Source organism: Mugil cephalus, chromosome 1 (genome assembly GCF_022458985.1).
Source record: "Mugil cephalus isolate CIBA_MC_2020 chromosome 1, CIBA_Mcephalus_1.1, whole genome shotgun sequence".
NCBI lineage: Eukaryota > Metazoa > Chordata > Actinopteri > Mugiliformes > Mugilidae > Mugil > Mugil cephalus.
Genome location: NC_061770.1, coordinates 112154 through 133379, shown reverse-complemented (window position 1 = coordinate 133379; position 21226 = coordinate 112154). Strand labels below are relative to the sequence as shown.

Genomic DNA, 21226 nt, shown 5'->3' with positions numbered 1-21226 from the left:
TCACCTAGGCGTGAAAAGGTGAAGGCTGCTGGGAGATTGAGTCCAAAGGCCTTCTTTGTCTGGGGAACAAGAGAGTCATGCGGCCTTGTCCTCCATTTTGAACGGGCTAAGTCCCTACATCTCTGATGAAAGAAAGGACACATGGGTTCATATATGAGGTCTTCCGCTTTACAGTTCTTCCAGTTTTCCAGCTTGTCTGGACCTTGGCACTGCACTTACTTGAGTCAAGATTAATCCTGACAAGGAACCTAATATAAATAAAACCGGAAGTTAATATTTAGAATCACCAGGCCAGTGGTATGTGCACATCAAGTTAAATGGAGTCCTCTTGGGATAAATCAAGTTTATAGAAAAAACAAACTCTCATTTGATAATTACAGGGCAGAAGTTGTATTTCAGGGTTAACACCAACTCAAAATGATATGAATTAAAGAGTAAAATGTTATTTTTTTGTCAAAGTCCCCAATAAATTTGTTCAAACATACAAATGTATATGATATATGATGGTTGGAATCTTGATCTTAAGAACTCCTTTCATGTATTGCCCTGCAAATATCCATAACATCTATGATCTTCCACTTAAGGACACCAGTGTATACATTTAGTGGACAAAAATGAATCGTCCGTGTAAATCTTTTTCTAAAATTCCTCTATGATATAATGCTAATAATGATAATGTTAATGTTTTCATCAACTGGTTTTAAATACTTGGAGAAAGCCCTCATACATGCATTTTAAGTACATGGTACAAACACATTTAAAGAAGACAAGCAAGTAAAAATAAATGTTAAAAACAAACTGTGATGTGCAATATGTACTGTGAGCAATACCTTTGAGTAAAATCCAGTGTTGTGGCTGCTTCCACCTGATATTCAATATTAAACACATAGAAACTGGCGAACAAGACATCTGGCATGGGAGGTGAATCTGGGATGAAAACACGGCCCTCTATGGACAGCATCCAGTTTTTTGCCAACCACACCATGTCTCCTGCAATAATCAAACATCAAACAACAATTCAGTAACAATACAGTGATTTCTGCATATCCTATTCACTTTTGTCCTGTGAGAAATTGATTATTTGGGAACCAGAGCTGCTACAAGAGTAACCTAACTGTACTCGCTATGCCTACTTAATTGTACTTATCTTTATAAGACTACTTACCTAGCGCAATGGGCCTAGGGATGATGGAAAGGGAGAACTGGGCCTCAGCATCAGCAGGAGTTGTAGTCACCTGAGAATATTAGAATTTAGATGAACAAAGTCATTGAAAAACAGTACATGCAAGTGGTCTGTAACTTATAGTTTTTACTTGTATGGTTAAAAGTTAATTTAATTTTTCTTAAGCCTGGCCTCAATACAATCTGTCACTAGTTTTCAGACAAATGCAACAAACCTATTTGATTGCAAGAAGCCTAAAGAGTGTTTATGGCAGAAAGAATACCTACACAGTAAACAATTAGATTACAGTTACTGATTTCCATTATCTGATCAGCATCATGATGATAATGGTCATCACCTACTGTATGTGTTCACAACAAATAAGTACTCTATAGAACAGGAATTCTAGAATACAAACACTGACATGACTGAAATGGCCATTTCTCACTTAGGTCCAGAATGCTGGTGGGTGGGTCTACATGTATGTCCTCTCGCTGTTTTGTATATGTGATTGTCATTAACTTCTTCATCCTACCTCTCTCAGTTGTCCTTAGCCCATCTTGATTGACTGTATCCACCACCCCTTTCCTCTTTTCTTGAAGTGATTCAAATGTTTCCACCTCTGCGTGCTGTGGCTGCCAATTAATACACCCATAACTGTCAATTTTAGCACATTTGGCAGCTGACGGCTGTTCATCATCACTTGTTATAGAGCGTCTGTGCTTCCACTGGGAGTGTGTTGCCTTTATTGACATACTCAACTCTGGTCTTGAGCTGATTCAGAAAACTGAAGTATCCACATCCAATTATTTCTCCCTCCTCAGTTTTATCTAAAAAGCTGCCTGGATACGTCTGGGTTATAGCTTTTGCAGCTGCAGTGCAGTCTTTGTGTGTTGGGTTAGAGGAATGTTCTCTCATGGTATCGACAACAACTTTTACGGCGATCTTCTTTACCAGCATCAATGGCTCTTTTGAGTGTGCCTCATTTTGTCCCATGGCATCTGGAACATGTCCAACCACATGTCCATGGTCACACAGCTTCATTAGTACTTTGTAGACAGTGCACACCAAGATCCACAACAGGTATTGACTGATACTGCTCTATCACAAAATGCACACATGACTGATTGATCAGTATGAGTGCGATTTTTCCAAATTTGTAGCCAGCATCATTCTGGTCAGCTACAACAGCCATTCCTCTTTTATACAATGTCCCTTTGAATGTGACAGAGGGTGTTTCAGTAGTGTTCTGTGGACAAAGGCCTTTGGGATTGACAGCCCTCTGAATGTCAGTCTGGTAAAGTTGGTCCTTAAACTTTGTTGCTTCCCCTTAGCATCCCTGCCTTTGTATGGGAAGACTGATATTACCCTGTTCAGCTGACAATAATTGAACTGCTTCCCAGTTGTCACCAAGTGCTTTATATACATAGCAAGATCAAGAGAAACAATGCCTTCAAACAGGCCATGACCCAAACAAGGAGGTAGTCCTGGCTGGCAAACATGGTGATACTTCAGCTGATTGAAAACTGAGTCAGATATTACCCCGTTGATCATTTCCTGCTTTAATGATGCCTGTGCCACACAGTAGTTATAGGTTTCTATTGATCTAACAGGACCTGATTTTGTTGGTGTTTGCTGTAAAGTTTCCCTGTCTATGAGGCAGTACTTAAAATATTGGCTTTTACTGAAGTTTTCAGTAAAACCTCCAATGCAGTGTGATCCTAGATTGTCCCCAGCTATAGCGATCACAGTACCCCGTACAGTGTTCCCATCAGGACCATAAATTACAGTGTCTTCCATTTCTTTCAAGTCACATACTAGAGGTGAAAATACTTATTCCTGACCAAGAAATTCCTCCTCCCTGCACAAGACCAGCTGCATTGGGTCAGTGGAAAATCTGTTGTGTGCTGCAATCTCCTTGCGTGTTTTATCACTTCTAAATACTCCCTCGTTGGACCTTTTCAGGAGGTCATTTTTTAGGAGATTATCAATGAGATCTGTAATATCGTTTTCAGATATTCTTACATTTAACCTAGTTAGGTCTTTGGATAATTTAGATAATAGATGATCTGTGCTTTGACTATGTACCTCCTGGAATTCTCCAGTTAGTTTTTGAATAACACTGGCTGGTAGCAGCATTTTTGCCTGCATTTGTAGATAGAATAAGGCTAAACTGTTCAGTCTCATCTACAGCATTAGTTGCAGGTGCATTTTTATCATCCAACTCCTCCATTCCATCATTCACACCATCCAGACTTGTTTCACTGTTTAATGAGCTAGCAGTAGCAGGAATAGGGTTGCAGGGAGTTATTTTGTGTTTCCGGCTCATGTGTGAGGAGAAGGACGAACGGACATGAAAATGTTTAGAATTCTTGTCATAAGGACAAGACACAAGCTACAACCCTCTATTTTACATTGTAGACCCTGTCTTTCCACGTGTTTTTGTGGCACTGATTTTGCAACATGCCAATGAAAGTGGTACATGTGCTTTTGAAGTGCACGCAGTGTCATGCAAGCAGCGGGGCATTCTGCATGTCCACACTGAAATCTGACATTAACAATATTTCTGTGAATTTTCACATAACAAATAAATGCAGGAATCAAAGCTGTTTTGAACTTACAATTTTTAAATGCATAACACATTTTTATCAGCTAACTGATGATTTCTGTAGCTCACAGTTTACTTCAGTGAAGAAGCTGCTTTTACAACTAAGCTGCCTGAAAAAGGTTTCAAAATATTTGACAAAGTTGATTTTGCTTAACCTTAGTCAAGAGAAAGTATTTATTTATTTAAACGCTTACTTCAGTGATGCTTTCTGTGTTGCTCCACTCCTTGAAAGGTGCATTTCTGGAAGACTACATGCTGTGTGGCACACTGCTGCCTCTCACAGGTTGGCGTTAGATTGCAGTCCATTCCAAGGTATTTCAAGAGAATATCTCTGGAAATATACAGTCTCTCTGTCTGCCTGTCTAACTACTGATTTATTATAAATGTATAAATGGCCAAATTTGTGTCACACTGTAAATATATTTTTCAGTACATAATGTTTTACTGTAGTATTTTCCAGTACATTAGTTTTGTACTGTAATTGTTTACAGTACATGACATGTTACTAATATTTTACTGTAATGTTTTACAGTACTTGCTATTTTACTGTAACACTTTTACAGTACACAGTGTTTTGCTGTGATATTTTACCATACTGTGGATTTCACAGCCAAATTGTACAGTGTATTATTTTATTGTTTTATTGCTTTTAATTGTGTTATGTTTTTATCCTCTTATTTTATCCGTCTCAGCCTCAGCTGTAGCTGTTGTTTAAAGTGCTATATAAATAAAGTTGAGTTAACCAAGTTTCATTTATAGCAATAACTAGAAGCTTACGTTTTAAAGATTTCAAATAATCTTTGATATAAACAAAATTTTTATAAAGGCTTCTACTATTAAAATGTACAATGGAGAAACCAGCTAAATTAAGGTTATTAAACTGATTTTCAGAATAATATTCAGCCTTGGATACATAATCATTATAGAAATTTACCTCTGGATCAATGTCGTTCTCAAAACTAAATGTTTTATGTTCAGTTCACTGTAGAAAACTTAAGTTTAGTTTTTGATATTTTTTTTAAGTTGCGGCTGAACCCAACCGAAGAATTTTCACCCTCCAAGAGACTTTCATTCCTCATAGTCTAAAGGTGAACAAAGACAATTTAAAGAAGACATTTACAGAAATCTGTTGAAAATGATATCTTATGATGAATAATATATCCATGGTCTATATTGTTGAACCATTTTAACACACATTCTTGTCTGTCTTACAGTGACCCAACCAGACTGTAGCCATTTTCATGTGTATTGTTCCAAATCTCTCAGACCCTGTATGACAACCACTCTGGCTTGATCTCGTGGTCCATTTAGCTTTATGAACACTTTTCCATTCTTGATTCATGTTGCTTGAATTTTATTTTGCTTTCTCAGCATACGGCTATTTCTTGCTATTTCTGCATTTTTCTTGATGAGTCAAGTGCTCATTAATGTAAACTCCAGTCCCCTTTTTTTGGACTGTCGCAAAACATTAACTTTATGCTTTCGATTAGCAAACTGGACAACAATCGTCTTCATCTTGTTATCTTGTGCCACAATTGAGTGTGACAGGCTGAGATGTGCTCTGTCTATATATAGATGTTCTTAATGGTCAGGAACTGGACAAGTTGTTCCTCTAATGTCTGAAGTTCTCCAGGTGGGGCATCCTCACCTTGGTGTTCACCAGTGTTGGGCACGTTACTTTTAAAAAGTAATTAGTTATAGTTAATAGTTACCTTTCCTAAAAAGTAACTGAGTTAGTAACTGAATTACTCCACTATAAAAGTAACCAGGGAAAGTAACTATTGCGTTACTCTTCCCTTTTTTAAGTTCTGTTTAATAGATTGTATTTTTTCTTAGCAGGTTTCATAACCCAGTTGCAAAGTATGGAATTGCATAGACACTTACTTACAACTTAGAACTTTTAATATTTATTGCACCTCAGACCCCAACTGGTAGACATATACCGCTTTCACATCGGCAAAAGTCCGAGGTCGTACCCCCCGCTGTGAGAGCTGCGTGTCTGTTTTTTCCTCCCTCATACATCATCGCGGACATTGAAGGTAAAATTACAATGTCTTCATGACCTGAAGAATGGACCTGTCGAACCTCCGCTCTTTCAAAAGGCTGCTGATATTAGAATAAATCACTGTGTCCTGTACAGAGCCCGAAATTTCCCTCATTTTCTCCGATGCAGAACGCTGCCATGATCGTTAAAGTGTGGGAGAACGCTATACAAACTGTATATAAACACTGTCGCCGTTCACCTATGCGCTTCTATTAAAGATCGTGTAACAACACATTTGATTTGTTTGATTGAAAAAAAGGAACAACAATCTCTGCCCTTCAGAGATCAGTCTTCTGGGAGAAGATCAAAACTTGTTTTTGAGCTACAATGATCCAGTCTGTCAGGCCTCTAGTCAGAATGTAACAGGCAGATATATCAGCATCAGAGAGAAAAACCCGGGTCGACCTGGTCCAACCAGTGACAGCTCACAGCTTTTTCTCCACATTCGGCATTGCAGAATTGTGTATAAACTGAACACTGTCTGTGATTGGCTTATCGTGAAAGCTTACTGCACCTTAGCCAATCACCGTCACCTATGTGGTAGTTTCGCCCCTTCCTCCTCTCCTCACCAAAAACAGCTTTGTGGCTCCCGTGGCGGCTAACACGCCCCATTTAATTTTCAGTAACGAAAACGGCGTTATAAAGATGGAAACAGTAATAAGTTAGATTACCCCGTAACTGAAAAAAGTAACACTGTTAGTAACAGCGTTTATTTTAACGCTGTTACTCCCATCACTGGCCCTGTGTACGTGCTACATCATTACGTTAAGCAAATTTTATATATCCATCAACACTCTGGTGCAAAAAGAACATTATTGCACCCATCAAAAAACAGCACAACAGTTATGCTAACCTTAACATGGGACTTACCTTGTCCCGATATCAGTTACAGACAGGACTCCGTGAGACTTATTATCGACACATACAAAATACTAATGCATAGAAAGTATTGTTTAATAGACATGTTGCCTTTCATTTACTTACAGAAAGATACTTGGTAAAGTCGAAGGGAGTGGAAACAAAGTGTAGTCTGCTTTCCTTGCTCAGAGCTGGCCCGCTCTTTAGGCAAACACATCACAGATACGTTGACATTCTGGGAGTCACTCCAAGAGTAGCTTGGATTTAACTCCCTGGATTAACACCAACATCAGATTTTCATTAAAACTCCCTCTCTTACTGTTAGTGGCTGTTTTTGCTGCGTTGACTCCCATTATAACTACATTTTTTGAATGCACAGACATGCCGCAAAATAACAATGCATTGTACAATACTAATTATATATCCTGAAGGCATGAAATTTGAAAAATTTACTGTTGATTACCAAATTGCACCATTTACCCATTGCATAGGCCTGTTGTTAAAAAAAAAAAAAAAGCTTAGTTTCTGTATTTGATATATGTAGTTTATGAGTGTTTTCACACACAGACACACACTAATGTGTGTGCATGTGTGTACGTACGTATCTGCATTTGTGCATGCCTACCAGGAATGCTGGCCAGCCACAATTACAAAATCAGAACTACTATAAAGCATAAATGCACTACTCTTTTTTCAGAAATATATCACTCATTTTTAGTCACGTATTTACAAAGAATCTTACAAGGAACATACAAAACCACCCTCAGATATTCCAGTTCAACAATTTCTTAAATACAGTCTCAGTCAAGTGTTTGCATAATACTGACTCGCTTAGTAGAACATCGCTCTCCACCAAGCAAACCCCACTGTGACCCAGCAACTCTGGCGCCTGGAGAAGCAGTTTAAAAGCAACAGCAAAGAAACAGGAGACCAGAAAAATTAAACATTAGAGGTAAATCTAAGAACCAGGTGCTCTCGACAAAGCATCTGCCACAACATTTCTAGAGCCTTTTATGTGGCTGATATCCAGACAGTATGACTGCAGGAACAAAACTCATCTCATCAATCTACAGTTTGGGTAATGTAATGCAAAAAGGCGATAGGATTGTGGTCCGTATAAACCACCAAAGGGATGCTACCAGAATCAATGTAGACTTCAATATGCTGCAATGCCCAAATGAGTACTAGTGTTTCCTTCTCGATGACAGAATAGTTAATCTGAAAGGAATTGAATTTCTTGGAGTAAAAAGTCACAGGCCATTCGACCCCACTATCATCACTTTGAGACAATACAGCACCATCCACAGAGTAGCTAGAACAGTAGGAAAGCACAGAACAGATTTAATGTTCTCAAAAGCTTGCTGACAGGACAGCGACCAGACGTACTTCCCTTTCCCTTTTAATGTATCTATTAAAGGGGCTACCACAGTTGAAAAGTTTTTGCAGAAACTGCGGTAATAGCCCACTAGACCCAGAAAACGTTGTAGTTCTTTTTTTATTGACAGGCACAGGATACTTTGCTATAGCAAAGTAGCCACACTTTCCACTGACCCACTACTTTACCAAGGTAGGTGACAGTAGCCTTAGCAAACTCACACTTTGTCAAATTTACTGTAAGACACGCTTCACTTGACGTTAAACAACTTCCTGATACGAACCAAATGCTCCTCCCAGGTATTGCTATAAACCACAACGTCATCCAAGTAAACGGCACATCCTGCAAGCCCAAACACAATCAATATTCATTAATCGCTGAAACGTTTCAGGTGCATTCCGCAGTCCAAAACTCATGTTGTAGGAAAACAATCCAGAGGATGTTGTAAAAGCAGAAATCTCCTTTGATCATTTTGACAGTGGTAATTCTGTCTTCGTGTTTTATGGAGTGTTTTTGGAAAAAAAAAAAATAAAATAAATAGATAAAACAAAATAAAAACAATGGGGTTGCAGTTTAGTCAGCATGAACTCTAATGAAAAGCCTTCAGCAAATCAAATTTGCTAACATACTGAGCTGAACCAATCTGATGCACACAATCTTCATTGCGTGGCAGTGGACATTCACCAGGCTTGGTAACCTCATTTACTTTCCGATAAACTGTACAAAACCGAGGACTCTTATCAGACTTATCCACCAACAAGGAAGGGGACGCCCAACTAGACAATGAGGGCTCTGCAATACCATTCTCAAGCATGTACTTAATTTCCGTCTCCATCACCTTACGTTTTTCCTCAGACACCCGATAAAAAATGCTGGCGGATAGGTTGTGTGTCACCAAACAGCCTTGGATAACTGGTAATCAGTGTAGACAACTCAGCACACCTCTCAACTGACAGATGACCAAACAAAAAGTCTAGGTTACACAGCGTCACTGCCACTGTGGCAGCCACTGAAACTGACCTAACCAACCAGTCCTGCTCCTTGCCACTAGAATCAGAAAATAGTGTCACATGCTCATAGTACGGTTTCAGCAGATTGACATGTATCAAAGGAGGATATTTTCCTCTCCTTCAGCCCAGGATCTTTAGACCGTTTGGAAAGGGTAGTTCACTTACGCACAAATCACGTGACAATTTCTCACGTTTTGGATATTTATTTGGTACACAGAGAATAGATATTGATTTCAGCGCTGAGGCTTCGGTCAGTTCACCTGGGGAGGAGTACTGCCTCTCATGTGTCAGTGAATTTCTATGTATAGCCAATTAGCTTTATCTGGTTTCCAGCATGTGAGATATCAGGGTGTGATGTGTCTTAATCTGTGAGCAAGGTGTAACAAAGCGATAAACAACTCCTTATATGGTGAGATAGTGTAAGTAACATTCTTCTTGATTCTTCCCAAGGTTATACACAGGCTGAAGGCCTTATTAACCCCTTTAAAACCCAACACATGACAACAAATGATAGCAAATAGTTCTGCTCTGAAACTTGCCGCATGTTGTGTTGTGAAAGGACCAGTGAATTCCGCTTGAAATGGAGAAGTCACCATAGGAAACAAAGCTAGCATGCGATCACTAGGACTAAACTGATGCTGCTCAGCTTTTCCGTCATATAGGCGCTTAATTTTTACCTGTGCAGAGGCTAACTTCTCCTTAGCTAACTCTCCTGCTGCATACAGCCCAACAGGATTATGCAACAAAGTTAACAGCCCATGCACCGTGTGCCCGAAAACAAGTTTGTTAGGGCTGAAACCATTGCTCTCTTGCACCCCCTCCCTAGCGGCTAACAGCAACCATGGAAGCTCCTCTTCCCAGTCTTGGTCCAACTCGACACAATATCCACGGAACAGAGACTTCAGAGTCTGGTGAAATCTTTCCAGGGCCCCTTGACTCTGAGCATGGTATGCGAAAGGCCGGATTATGTTTAACCCTTAACTGCTTTAGCACTTGAGCAAACAACTGAGAAGAAAAAATTGAGCCCTGGTCACTCTATTACTTTTTGTATGCTGAAAATGGAGATGAACTGCATGAGTGCCTTTACCACCAACTTAGCAGGCATGCTTCGCAATGGATTGGCAGCTGGGTACCTTGAACTTTAACACATGACGGTCAGTAAGTCCCTCTAAATTTACTGCCTGATTTAGAATAAGGTAGAGGGCCCACACAGTCTACAATCAGATGCTAAAATGGTTATTCAGTCACTGGAATTTTCCAGTTAGTTGACATGTAGAACATGCGCATATTTTTTGTGTACTCCCAAATGCCCACTGTGATCATGGAGAGGCATGGGCGAAATTTAGAAGGGACAACAACCTGCAACATTAGATCGGCAACAAAATTGTCACCATGTGGCATCCACTTCCTCACCAACAATCCATCCTGCACCAAGCATTAACCATTAGCAGCGCTCCTCCCTTCAGCAACAGTGAAAACCATGTCATACAGTGATGTCAGAGAAGAATCTGCTCTCTGTTCTGCTATTAAGTCACTTTGAGAAACAGACAAAAGAACATCAGGAAACGACACCGAGAATGTATGGAAGTTTTTCTGTGCCATCAGAGTTTGAATATAAATTGCTAGGTAAATGTAGTTCACTTAAAAATAATCAACATTAAAAAAAGTTAAACCTCATAAAATTCAACAATAAAAAAATTCAACCTAATAAAATTTAACATAAAAAAATCACCCTCAAAATTTCAACTTCAAACAGTTCAACCTCTAAGCTTCAACCTCCAACTTTCAACCACAAACCTTCAACCTCCAATTTTCAACCAAAAACCTTCAACCTCTGAAAAAGCTTGACTTAACTTCCGGGTGAGCAGAGAGAAGCAATTGATCCCCGTCTCTATTCATCCAACGTCTAGCCAATCAGGTTACGCTCCATTGGTCATGAGGCTACACCAGCACATAGGACAGGTCAGCCATGGCCACCAACACGACTGATGGAGCTTCGGAGAGTACTACTGCGTTTGTGAATTTGTGTAATAGATATTACTCTATCAGTTGAACATTGACAGAAAGTATTAAACAGTATCTACACTGAAAATTTAATGAAGTGGCGTTATTGAAAACTGCGTTAGAAACTAGCTAGTTACTGATTGTGAGCATCTTTACCTTCCACAGCTACAAACAACAAGCCAGTCTGAACTGAGCAATTCCGCAGTGATGCCTGTAACGCGCTACTTAGTAATCAGAGTAACTGAGTTGCTCATTGTGTGTTAATTTTTTTTTGTACATTTTCAGAGTAAAAAGGTATGTTATTGCTTTCCTCTTATGATGACAATAAACAATATTCTATTCTATTGTAATGTATTCTATTCTATTCTATTGTCTCGGAAGTGACGTGACTTATACCACAAATCACGTTTTCAGCATAAGGGGCGGCTATGGCTCAGTAGGTAGAGCGGATTGTCCATGAACCGAAGGGTTAGCGGTTCGATCCATATGCCGAAGTGTCCTTGAGCAAGACACTGAACCCCCAGTTACTCCCAGTGCAACTGGCCCTGGTGTGTGAATGTGTGTGTGCTTGTGTGAGTGAATGGGTGGATGTGTCTCTGACTGTAAAAAGCGCTTTGAGTACCTTTGAGTAGGTAGAAAAGCGCTATATAAGAGCAAGACCATTTACCATTTACCATTTAAGGACAACTCGTGTCATATCACGCAGCAACACAAACGTAATCAATAATACAGGGAGAGATGCACGTTTTCTGGCTGGATGTACACCACTATTTTGAGTTTGTCTCAGCTAAATAAATATATAAAGTTCCGCAGTACTGTCTGTGCTGGGGACAAATTCCTGTCTAGCTTCAAATTTGAAGAAACATTGGGAGGCACAGTACGGTGAAGTTAACACAATAAGTCTATATTTACTAGTTAACATTTAAGTCCTGTCCAGGGCCTCATTTATCAACCGTGCATGTATGTGTGCGTAAAGAGAGCATAAGCACATTCCGCCGCAAAGTATCGAATTTTATCAATTTGTACTGGTGCATAGAAAAAATGTGTACATTTACGCTCTGACCATACATACACATAAAATCTAGTGGTAGAACAGTGGAACTACACATAGAACTCATTAAGAGAATCAGTGTTCACCAGCCTCAAACTTCACACATTGCAGCATATTGCCAGTCTCCCATCATAAAAAATGTCAATCAGTAATTTAGCAGACATTTTGAATAAATGGCGTGACAAGCTATAAAAGACAGTTGTGATGGGATAACCTGAAAAGAAAAGTTGAAGTACAGGTACCATTTATTATCTTGAGCATTAATCTGTTAAACAGCACTTTCCCAAAAACATACTGATGGATTTCCACCGTGATTTAAAATTCTTGTTGGAGCGAGACACAAACCACACCAAGGCCATCCCAGTACACATCCAGCTCCTGTCCAGCCTGGGATGTTCGGCCACCGGAACTTTTATGCGAGTTTGGAAACTTATGCGGCATTTCACAGCCGACACTAAGCAGAATCATGCTGCAGTGATGGATGAAATCATATCTCTGGCCTCAGTTTACATCCAGTTGCATAGAGACATCCCCAACAAGTCATTCAAGTCATTGCCGGATTCCCAAACATAATTTGGAGCCATCCCACCCAGCAAAAGCTAGTTGAAAAGACGTTGAAAAGACTTAACTCATGTGCGTCCAAACAACGTCTATATGTGGTTGAATTTTTGAAACTCTGATGGCACAGAAAAACTTCCATAGGAATGTTGCTCCATTATTTGTTTTAATTTGGTCAAGGCCTCCTTCAGCATTGGACATGGCACGTGTCACTGCACAGACTGTAAACACCTCTGAATACTTTCATCTGGCTCTCCTGTAACCACGGGTGAAGAAGTCACAATTGGCGGTGGTGAACCCTCGGCCTACACACGATTGGCTACCAGATCATTCCCTGGCCAACAGAAATACTACAGATCAGCAACATTTTCCCAATCTTCTATTGTCCATTGTCCATTGGTGAGCCTGTGTGAGCTGTAGTCTCAGTTTCCTGTTCTTAGCTGACAGGAGTGGCACCCGTCTTGGTTGTTATGAGTGGTTGAGCTACTGTTGCCTTTTTATCATCTCAAACCAGTCTGCCCATTCTCCTCTGACCTCTCATATCAACAAGGCATTTCTTTCACACAACTGCCGCTCATTGGATATTTTCTCTTTTTTGGACCATTCTCTGTAAACCCTAGAGATGGTTGTGCGTGAAAATCCCAGTACTCAGCAGTTTCTGAAATATTCAGACCAGCCCATCTGGCACCAACAACCATACCATTTGTGCTTGTATTTGTGTTAACAAGCAACTGGACAGGTGTACCTAATAAAGTGGCCAGTGAGTGTGTATGTACATATGTATGTATATATATGTATGTCTGTCTGTGTGTCTCTCTCTCACTCCCTCTTATTCAATCTCTGTCTCTATCTTTCTCTCTCCATAATGTAGTAGTAACCAGATCGAAAAGCAACACAGATTTTGGTGCTTCATTTATGTTTCATTTCATTAATGTTCCTGTAGCTCCCTTTTTCCTCCAAGAACTTTATTGAAAATTTGTAAAGTATAAATAACAAAACAAACTGCCACTGGAATACTCTGTGGCAGTGGTTTTTGTGTGTCTCAACTTTTTCACTTCTACTGGTACTTTCGTTACTCTTTGTAAGTGTTACGCACAGAGCTGCATGGCCATTGTTTACACACCTGGTAGTACTCTGTAAACCTGTATTGCTGCCCGGAGCTAGGCCTGTAATCCTGGAGGGGTTACGGAGGAGGCGCCATGGTTGCAGGGCTGGAAAGAAGGTGAAAGCCAAAAAGAGTAGATTCCTGCGATCATCATGTGGAATGTTCGCTCTCGCGATCAAGACGGACGAACTGGCGGCGCTGATCAACACCAGAGGGAATTCCGTGAGTGCAGTTTATTGTGTAGGAGGAGACATGGCTGCACTCACACATCTCGGACCGCAGCATCGCAACACCTGGGTTTGTACCTGTGTGCGGACAGAGACGTAATTTGTAGCGGTAAGAAGAAGGGAGGTGGGACAGCGAATGAGCAGTGGTGCAACCCTGGACACATCCGCGTGAAAGAAAGTCTCTCTACCCCAAATGTGGAACTTCTGGCTGCAGGGTTGCGTCCTCATTATTTGCAGAGGGAGTTCATGTCTGCCATTGTGATCACCATCTACATCTCCCTGTCAGCCGGCGCCGAGGTGGCTGCTGATGCACCACTGTCTTCCGTCTGTCGATGCAGAGGCATCGGACAGTTCACGCCTCCACGACGTCCATTCATTTCTGAACATTTCTGATAATGGACACCTCGTTGGGCATTTCCCTTACTAGATGGCCGTGTCACCTGATGTCTGGAGCGAGGCCTGAGTTTCCCGTTGAACTTCATAAGAGGTGCAGGAAGATGGACAAACTGTGTGTGTTTGTTGGGCCCAGAGAGACTGTGCCACAGTTTGTCGACTCTCATCTAATTCTTCCCAGATATTGGGTTCTATGAAGCTGAGGTCAGGACTCTCTGGAGGGCAGTTAAGTTCTTCCTCACCAAACTCGCTCATTCATGTCCTTATGGACTTTGCTTCCCAAAGTTGGGAGCGTGGAATTGTCCAAAATCTCCTGGTATGCTGAAGCATTCATAGTTCCCCTCCATAATGCAGTCAAGTCATGCAGACAAGGACTGTTCTCCTGGTTACTGGCAAACTCAAATTTGTCCATCAGATTGCCTAACGTGTTAACCTCCAGTCCAGTGGTGGAGTGCTTTACATCACTGCATCCAACACTTTGCATTGCACTTGATGTATGCCGTGGATGCAGCTACTCAGCCATGGAAGCCTATTCCATGAAGCTCTCTGCGCACTGATCTTGACCTAATCTGAAGGCCACATGATAACTGGACTTGTTGCATGGGTGACAGTCTTATCATAGTACCACTCTGGAACTCAACTCTGGAACTCCAGAGAGCGATGCATTCTTTTACAAATGTTTGTAGAAGCAGTCTGTGTGAATACTTTTGGGGTTATAGTGTAGATGCAGTAGAGTTTCAGGAATCGGTTCTGGAAATAATGTAAATAATGTAATAATGTCAAGTTGTCGAGACAGATTTCTCTATATTGATACTGTGAATTCCCTGTTCTCTAGGTCCATATGTGCCGACGAAAGGTTTCCACCAGGTCATGTGTCTACTACAATAATCTTGAAGGTAATCCTTTTTATTATTATTATGAGAGGTCCCAATAGTGGTACAAATAGTGATATTACTATTGATTCTCTTCTGATTATTATTCTTGTTCTTGAGAAGGTCTAGGTTCGAGGTCCAGCTCGGGCCTTTCTGGATGGGGTTTGCATGTTCTCATTGTGTCTGCGTGGGTTTTCTCTGGGTTCCTCCCACCTCAAGACATGCTTGTCAGGTTAATTGGCGACCCTAAATTGACCCTAGATGTGACTGCGAACGGCTGTTTGTCTATGTGTTAGCCTTGTGATAAACTGGGGACTTATCCGGGGTGTACCCCGCCTCTAGCGCGATGATAGCTGGGATAGGCTCCAGCAACACCCGTGACTCTAGTGAGGATAAGCGGTAGTAGAAGATGAAGATGAGGAGTTATTACACCTCTTATGTATCCAAAATAGTCAGCGGGCATTAAACCACAGGCAGTGCAAAGTTGCCAATTTAATGCAAGTCAGTAGTGCTGGAAATGAAACAAAATAAATATATTGACATGGGTCAACAACAAAAGAGTGTCTTTCATTAATACTAAACGTGTTTCCCGGGGCATCGGCTGATCTACATTTAGTAGGGTATGTGGCATGTCTTCCAGCTCAGAAAAACTGCTAAAAATCCAATCCATGCGGTCAGTTTGATATGAGTGGTCTGGGAGGGAAAGTGTATCATTCAGGCTGTTTTCAAATTTGACAAACTAGTAGTGTTTGCTCTGAACATAAGACCCACTCCTGAGCCCTTTCATGCATTGTCTGTATTGAGCGGTTGCCTGTGTTGTTTATATGGCTTTAGATCCTAGCGGAGTGGGGATGCTTGGACCCACGTTATAATTGCTTGCAAAGTGTTTTTTGTTTGTTTTTTGCAAACAGACACACAAATGTACAGAAGCCAGATGTAATGCCATATTACATCACATGATAACTATTATGCATTGCATTAGTAGGTCATTGTACATTTAACTACGACAGGACACAATTGTTGTCTGTGTCTTAACATTTTGTTAGTGACTTACTGATCCCAGAAGTCTGATAGCCATCTTATCAATGTGATAGCAAGTTATCACGTTATAATGGAATAATATAAAGATAACCAGTCTGAATTAAGTTCTATTTTTTCTTTTAGAGAAGAACACTGACAAAGACTTGGTGAATTCTGTCCTTGATGTGGAAGATTTAGTCAAATATGGCAACAAACAAAAGTAAGATTTAAGTCTGTTTCGCAAATGATATGTGTGTGTATGTTTGTATTTAGAGCTGCAAGTATTTCAGTAAAAATGTTGAAATCTGTCATCTAGCAAAACTCAGGAAACCACAGCCACCAAATAAACATCTTAACAACAACCACAAACACCTTACCAGAAAAACACTGATAGGGATGGATTGTTTTGCTTGACAATGCAGCATTTTTGTCAAAGCCTAGTTCCCCTTCTGGGATGGTAAAATGACCGTTTGTTTACATGTGAATATTTTTCTGTAGGGTCTGTCCTTACTACCTCACCCGTTCCCTGAAACAGCAAGCAGATGTCATTTTCATGCCATACAACTACCTGCTGGATCCAAAGGTGAGCTGACTCACATATGTGTTTAAATTTTTACCAGTGATGATGGCAAGATGGCAATTATTTTTCCCGATTTAAAAGAATTTTGCCTATCATCAGTTTGGAGGATGGTCAGTTTAACTGTGGGGAATAGGTCAAGCACAGTGTTTGTGTGTGAGGTGAAAAAAGAAATCACCACTCTTGCAAAGAGGATCTTGAAGTTGCACATTGCAAAAATACATATTACAAAAAACATCATGTACGACGATATAAATAAAATATATAATGCATATCATTAAAAAAGTAGATTTAAGATGAAATGCAAAATCTTACAAAATCATAAAATATCAACTTCACTGTGTTCATCCAATCAATCATTCAATCAATCAAACTTTATTTATAGATCACTTTTCATACAAAGGATGCAGACCAAATTGCTTTACGTAAAAAGAAAACAAAAACTATACACAATAGACCCAAGAGACCACACACACACACACGCATGCTTGGAAGCACGTGCAGACACACACAAAAATTTAAAAACACAGTAAGAACACTGAGGAAACGCTATCCCACTCTCACCACCTTGAAGTTGAGGAAACACTAGAGAAATAAAAATTGCTTATATTACTATAAATAAAATTCAATTCAAATGTTTATAAAAAGGTAAAAGTAATAAAATAAGTTAAGTCACACTAAAAAGATAAAATATTAAATAAATAGAATAAAAGTAGATTAAAAGGTAATAATAATTAAGAAGTAAAATTCAGTTGTTATAGTGTGTGTGTATATATATATATGTATATGTATATATACATATGTATATAAATAATTCAACAAATAACCACACTGTAAGGAAAATAAAATTCACTTGAAAGCAAGACTAAAACGGTAGGAAGGAAGGTCTTCACCGTAATATCACTACACTGCAAAAGATTATTTTTTATGTGCATCATGGGTAGTTCACTTCTGTGTTGTTAAGGCACAGGGTCCCTAAGACTTTCATCTAAGAACATCTTCCTGACATTCTATTACACATTCATAGAAAGTGTTTTAGCTTTCTCCATATGTTGCTGGTATCATTCCATAACTGTACAGGACCGTAACTGCCTACACGACATTGTGTAGGTGTGTTCTAAGATTATTGGACTTCCTGCTTGCCACCTGAGCACTGTGTACGAGCAGCAGGCTAGCGGCCTGGCTCATTGAATTCTTAATGACTCTGATGCACGCCCTGATCCCAGCATTTGAGCTGCTGCATTCTGGTCGCATGTTCCGATGTCCGGCCTGTAAAACCCAGAGGAGGACAGTAACCTCTGTTCCCAATGTTATTCTCCTCCTGAACTCTAAATGTGCTATAAATAATTTTATACTTGTGCAAGATTTACGCTTTGTCACTCTTAATTGCTTCACATTATTTATTGCCGTACCGAATCTGCTATTTTTATTTTAGTTTACACACACATATATATCTATATATATAATTTCATATTTACTGCCATTCATCTCACTCTTCTGTTACTGGTAGCAGGCCTGCCATTGCATACAATATGCTGCTCTTGCCAACCCACTTTTGTGATTTTATTCTCTTGCTCTTTAATTTTATGTACCGCTCTTCGCCCTTTTTTTTGGTTTTTTTCTGATCAATGATATTGCGGTCAGGAGACTGAAATGGCCACTCCAGAACCTTCACTTTGATCTGCTGAAGCCAACACTGTAAAAAAAGAAAAAAGAAAAAAAAAGGAATGTAACAGAATTTTACTTTTATTTTACACATTGTTTCTGTATTTTATACCATTTAATTTACATGAAGAGACTGTGATTTTACATGTCAAATGTCAATAACATGAAATCACTGTAACTGTGAAAACACACATATATATACACACACACACACACACACACACACACAATCCAGTTTAAATCACAACGTCTTGAATTATTTCACAGCATGTCTGAACAAAACACGTGTAATCAGGAGACATTTTACTGCTGCAACGTCTCCCTGCACAAACACACAAAAGAAAAAAATGTGAACGAGACATGTCATCGGAGTGCGTACTGTGAAAAGCGCGGGTCCCGTTTGGATTGGTCGACAGAAACGGTTGGAGAAGAAGAAGAAGAAGAAGAAAAAGAAGAAAAACAACAACAAGACATGCCATTGGCTGTTGGGCCACTGAACATCCGTCTTTGACGTTACGCTTAACAAGGTCAACAACCACCACGCAGCTGTTCCCGTTTGGTGACAGAAACTTGGAGCAAACAGCAGCTTATGTCGAGGCTGGAGGAAGGACGAATGCAGAAGGCAAGTATCAAACTGAAGCTGAGTAGTATTAGCTTTATTTACCACCATGTCTCTGACTTTACTCAGTCGGTAAAACCAATCCGCTAGCATGTCGTCAATTGAAATGTTAGCTAACTATGATGACAAAAGTATGGCCGGCAACGGCGGCAGAGTCGTCTTTACGTGGTGTCTGCCAGTGTTAGTCATAGATATATATCTATGAGCGTTAGTAGTCAGCCAGACCAACCGCTTTTTATTTTATTTACACTAACGTTAGCTTATCATGTAACAGTGAGTCATTACGTTTGCTTTTGTGAACTAACTGACACAGGGTGAGAGAAAGAAGAACAACGTTTGTTTAGAGCTGCAACAATGAACAATAATTGATTATTAATCCTCTTCTACATTTTCACAAATTTTTTGGACATAACCTTTACTGTGTGACTTGAAATGGCATGATTTCTGGCTAGGATGGGAAGCTGGATTTTATGGAACGTGTCAAAATGTCAAAGTCTTCTTTCCACGCAGGCTGCTCCTACTCCTCCACTTGCAGGTGTTGCTAATAAGCCATTTTAAATGGATATTCTTCCAAAGAAGAGAGAACAAATGTTTTATAAATGATGCTGACATTTGGTAATGGTTTATTTCAACCAGTTACTCTTTCTTAAAACTAATATTTTCATCTTCCTCTTGCCTCTCACAAATATAGGAGGTGTGACCTACTTTGCCTTTTTCAAGGTTTTTAAAATTTTAATTTTGGTGCCACACTAATCAGTGGTCAGTATGAAATTCAATACTGAAAAATATGTAAAGGATAAGATAACAATCATCTTCTGGTTTATTGAGGGGAGATCTGCTAACACAGTTTAGGTCGACTATTTCACAACCAATAGCATTTATTTTGATTTTGGCAAATTTCATGATTCATATTTTTTTTTTATTTCTCTCTGCAGATAAGTGGTGAGAGTTGATTTCATGGCATAAACTGGTGGTTAAGAACTCCACTCCTTTCCATGCTGAACTGTACAGTGAAGCAGTGCGCTCCACAGTAGGAGAAACTTTAGTCAAAGAACCCAATGTTGAGCAGCTACCAAGGTGCAGTGGAAAGGCACTCAGTACGAGAAGGTACTCTTTCTGTGTTTAAACCAAGGTGAGGCACTTGAATTCAGACAGACTGGGCTTGTGTTTGTGATGCAGGACCAGCATGTATAATTTATTGTTACACCTCATGATGTGTCCTATATGCCAGCATTTGCATTGTACGAAGTGAAACAAGCAAGACAGAGCATGAAATGTTGGAAGCCTGAGCAGAAACTAGATTATTACCATTTGCATGTGTACAAGCTTTGTGGGACAAGAGTAATTTCACTTAAGCATAGCACTGTTGACTCTGAGTCACCTGGAGTTTGAAAGATTAAAATCTGACAGTAACAGTATTTTTCATCCCTTCTCGTCCTCCTAGTCATGGATGCAGAGAGTCCGCTTCTGTCTTTCATCAAATCAGTGCCTAAACTGAGAGACCCCGAGCCTTTGCTGGAGCATCTACAATGTTTAGGAGTTGAGGACCTGAGCTACCTGAGTCACCTCCTTTGTGTCCTGAGACCAGTTGAAGCCAGGAAACGTCTGTCACTGCTCAAAAAGACAAGTATGTGTTTCAATTTGTACAGAATAAACTTTTACATTAAAAAAAATGTGCATAGTCAAAATGTGCTGATTAGCTCCACCTGTTCTAATCAATGCAGTCCAATACAGCAGTTCTACTATGAATTATACTTCTTCTCTACATTTTTGTTGATGTTTTGAAAAAAGTGATGACTACACACTACACCTTGTTCATCATTGATTTCATAGTGGGTCTTAGTGGTGGTGTACTGCATTATATTGAGAAAGGAACAATTTGAAATATATCAATGGCTACTGAGGATAGAATTATGTTAGGTAAGGATATTTTATCACAATATACAGAAAACAATTACTTTTGTATCCAGGAGTAGCAATAGTTCCCCACAAGAATATGTTGTTCATTTAGTTCCCATGTATTGTCAGTCTGGTGTGTGTTTTCTTTGTAGTGTTAAGTTAAGATCTCACAAGCTTGT

The 21226-nt window shown here is 39.7% G+C and overlaps 1 protein-coding gene across 6 annotated transcripts in view; it reads left to right on the top strand.

The window, feature by feature from the left end:
* Window positions 1-21226, top strand: part of rtel1 (regulator of telomere elongation helicase 1) — a 99917-nt gene that overhangs the window by 22129 nt on the left and 56562 nt on the right. For 4 of the 6 annotated variants that reach the window (XM_047608782.1, XM_047608764.1, XM_047608753.1 and 1 more), the window contains 3 exons: window positions 15231-15291; window positions 16432-16507; window positions 16786-16870. In XM_047608782.1, the coding sequence (XP_047464738.1) occupies window positions 15231-15291; window positions 16432-16507; window positions 16786-16870 (222 nt within the window). Of the gene's footprint in view, window positions 1-15230; window positions 15292-16431; window positions 16508-16785; window positions 16871-20596; window positions 20776-21226 lie in introns of those variants that run through there. The other 2 variants (XM_047608791.1, XM_047608800.1) reach the window with 2 other exon arrangements.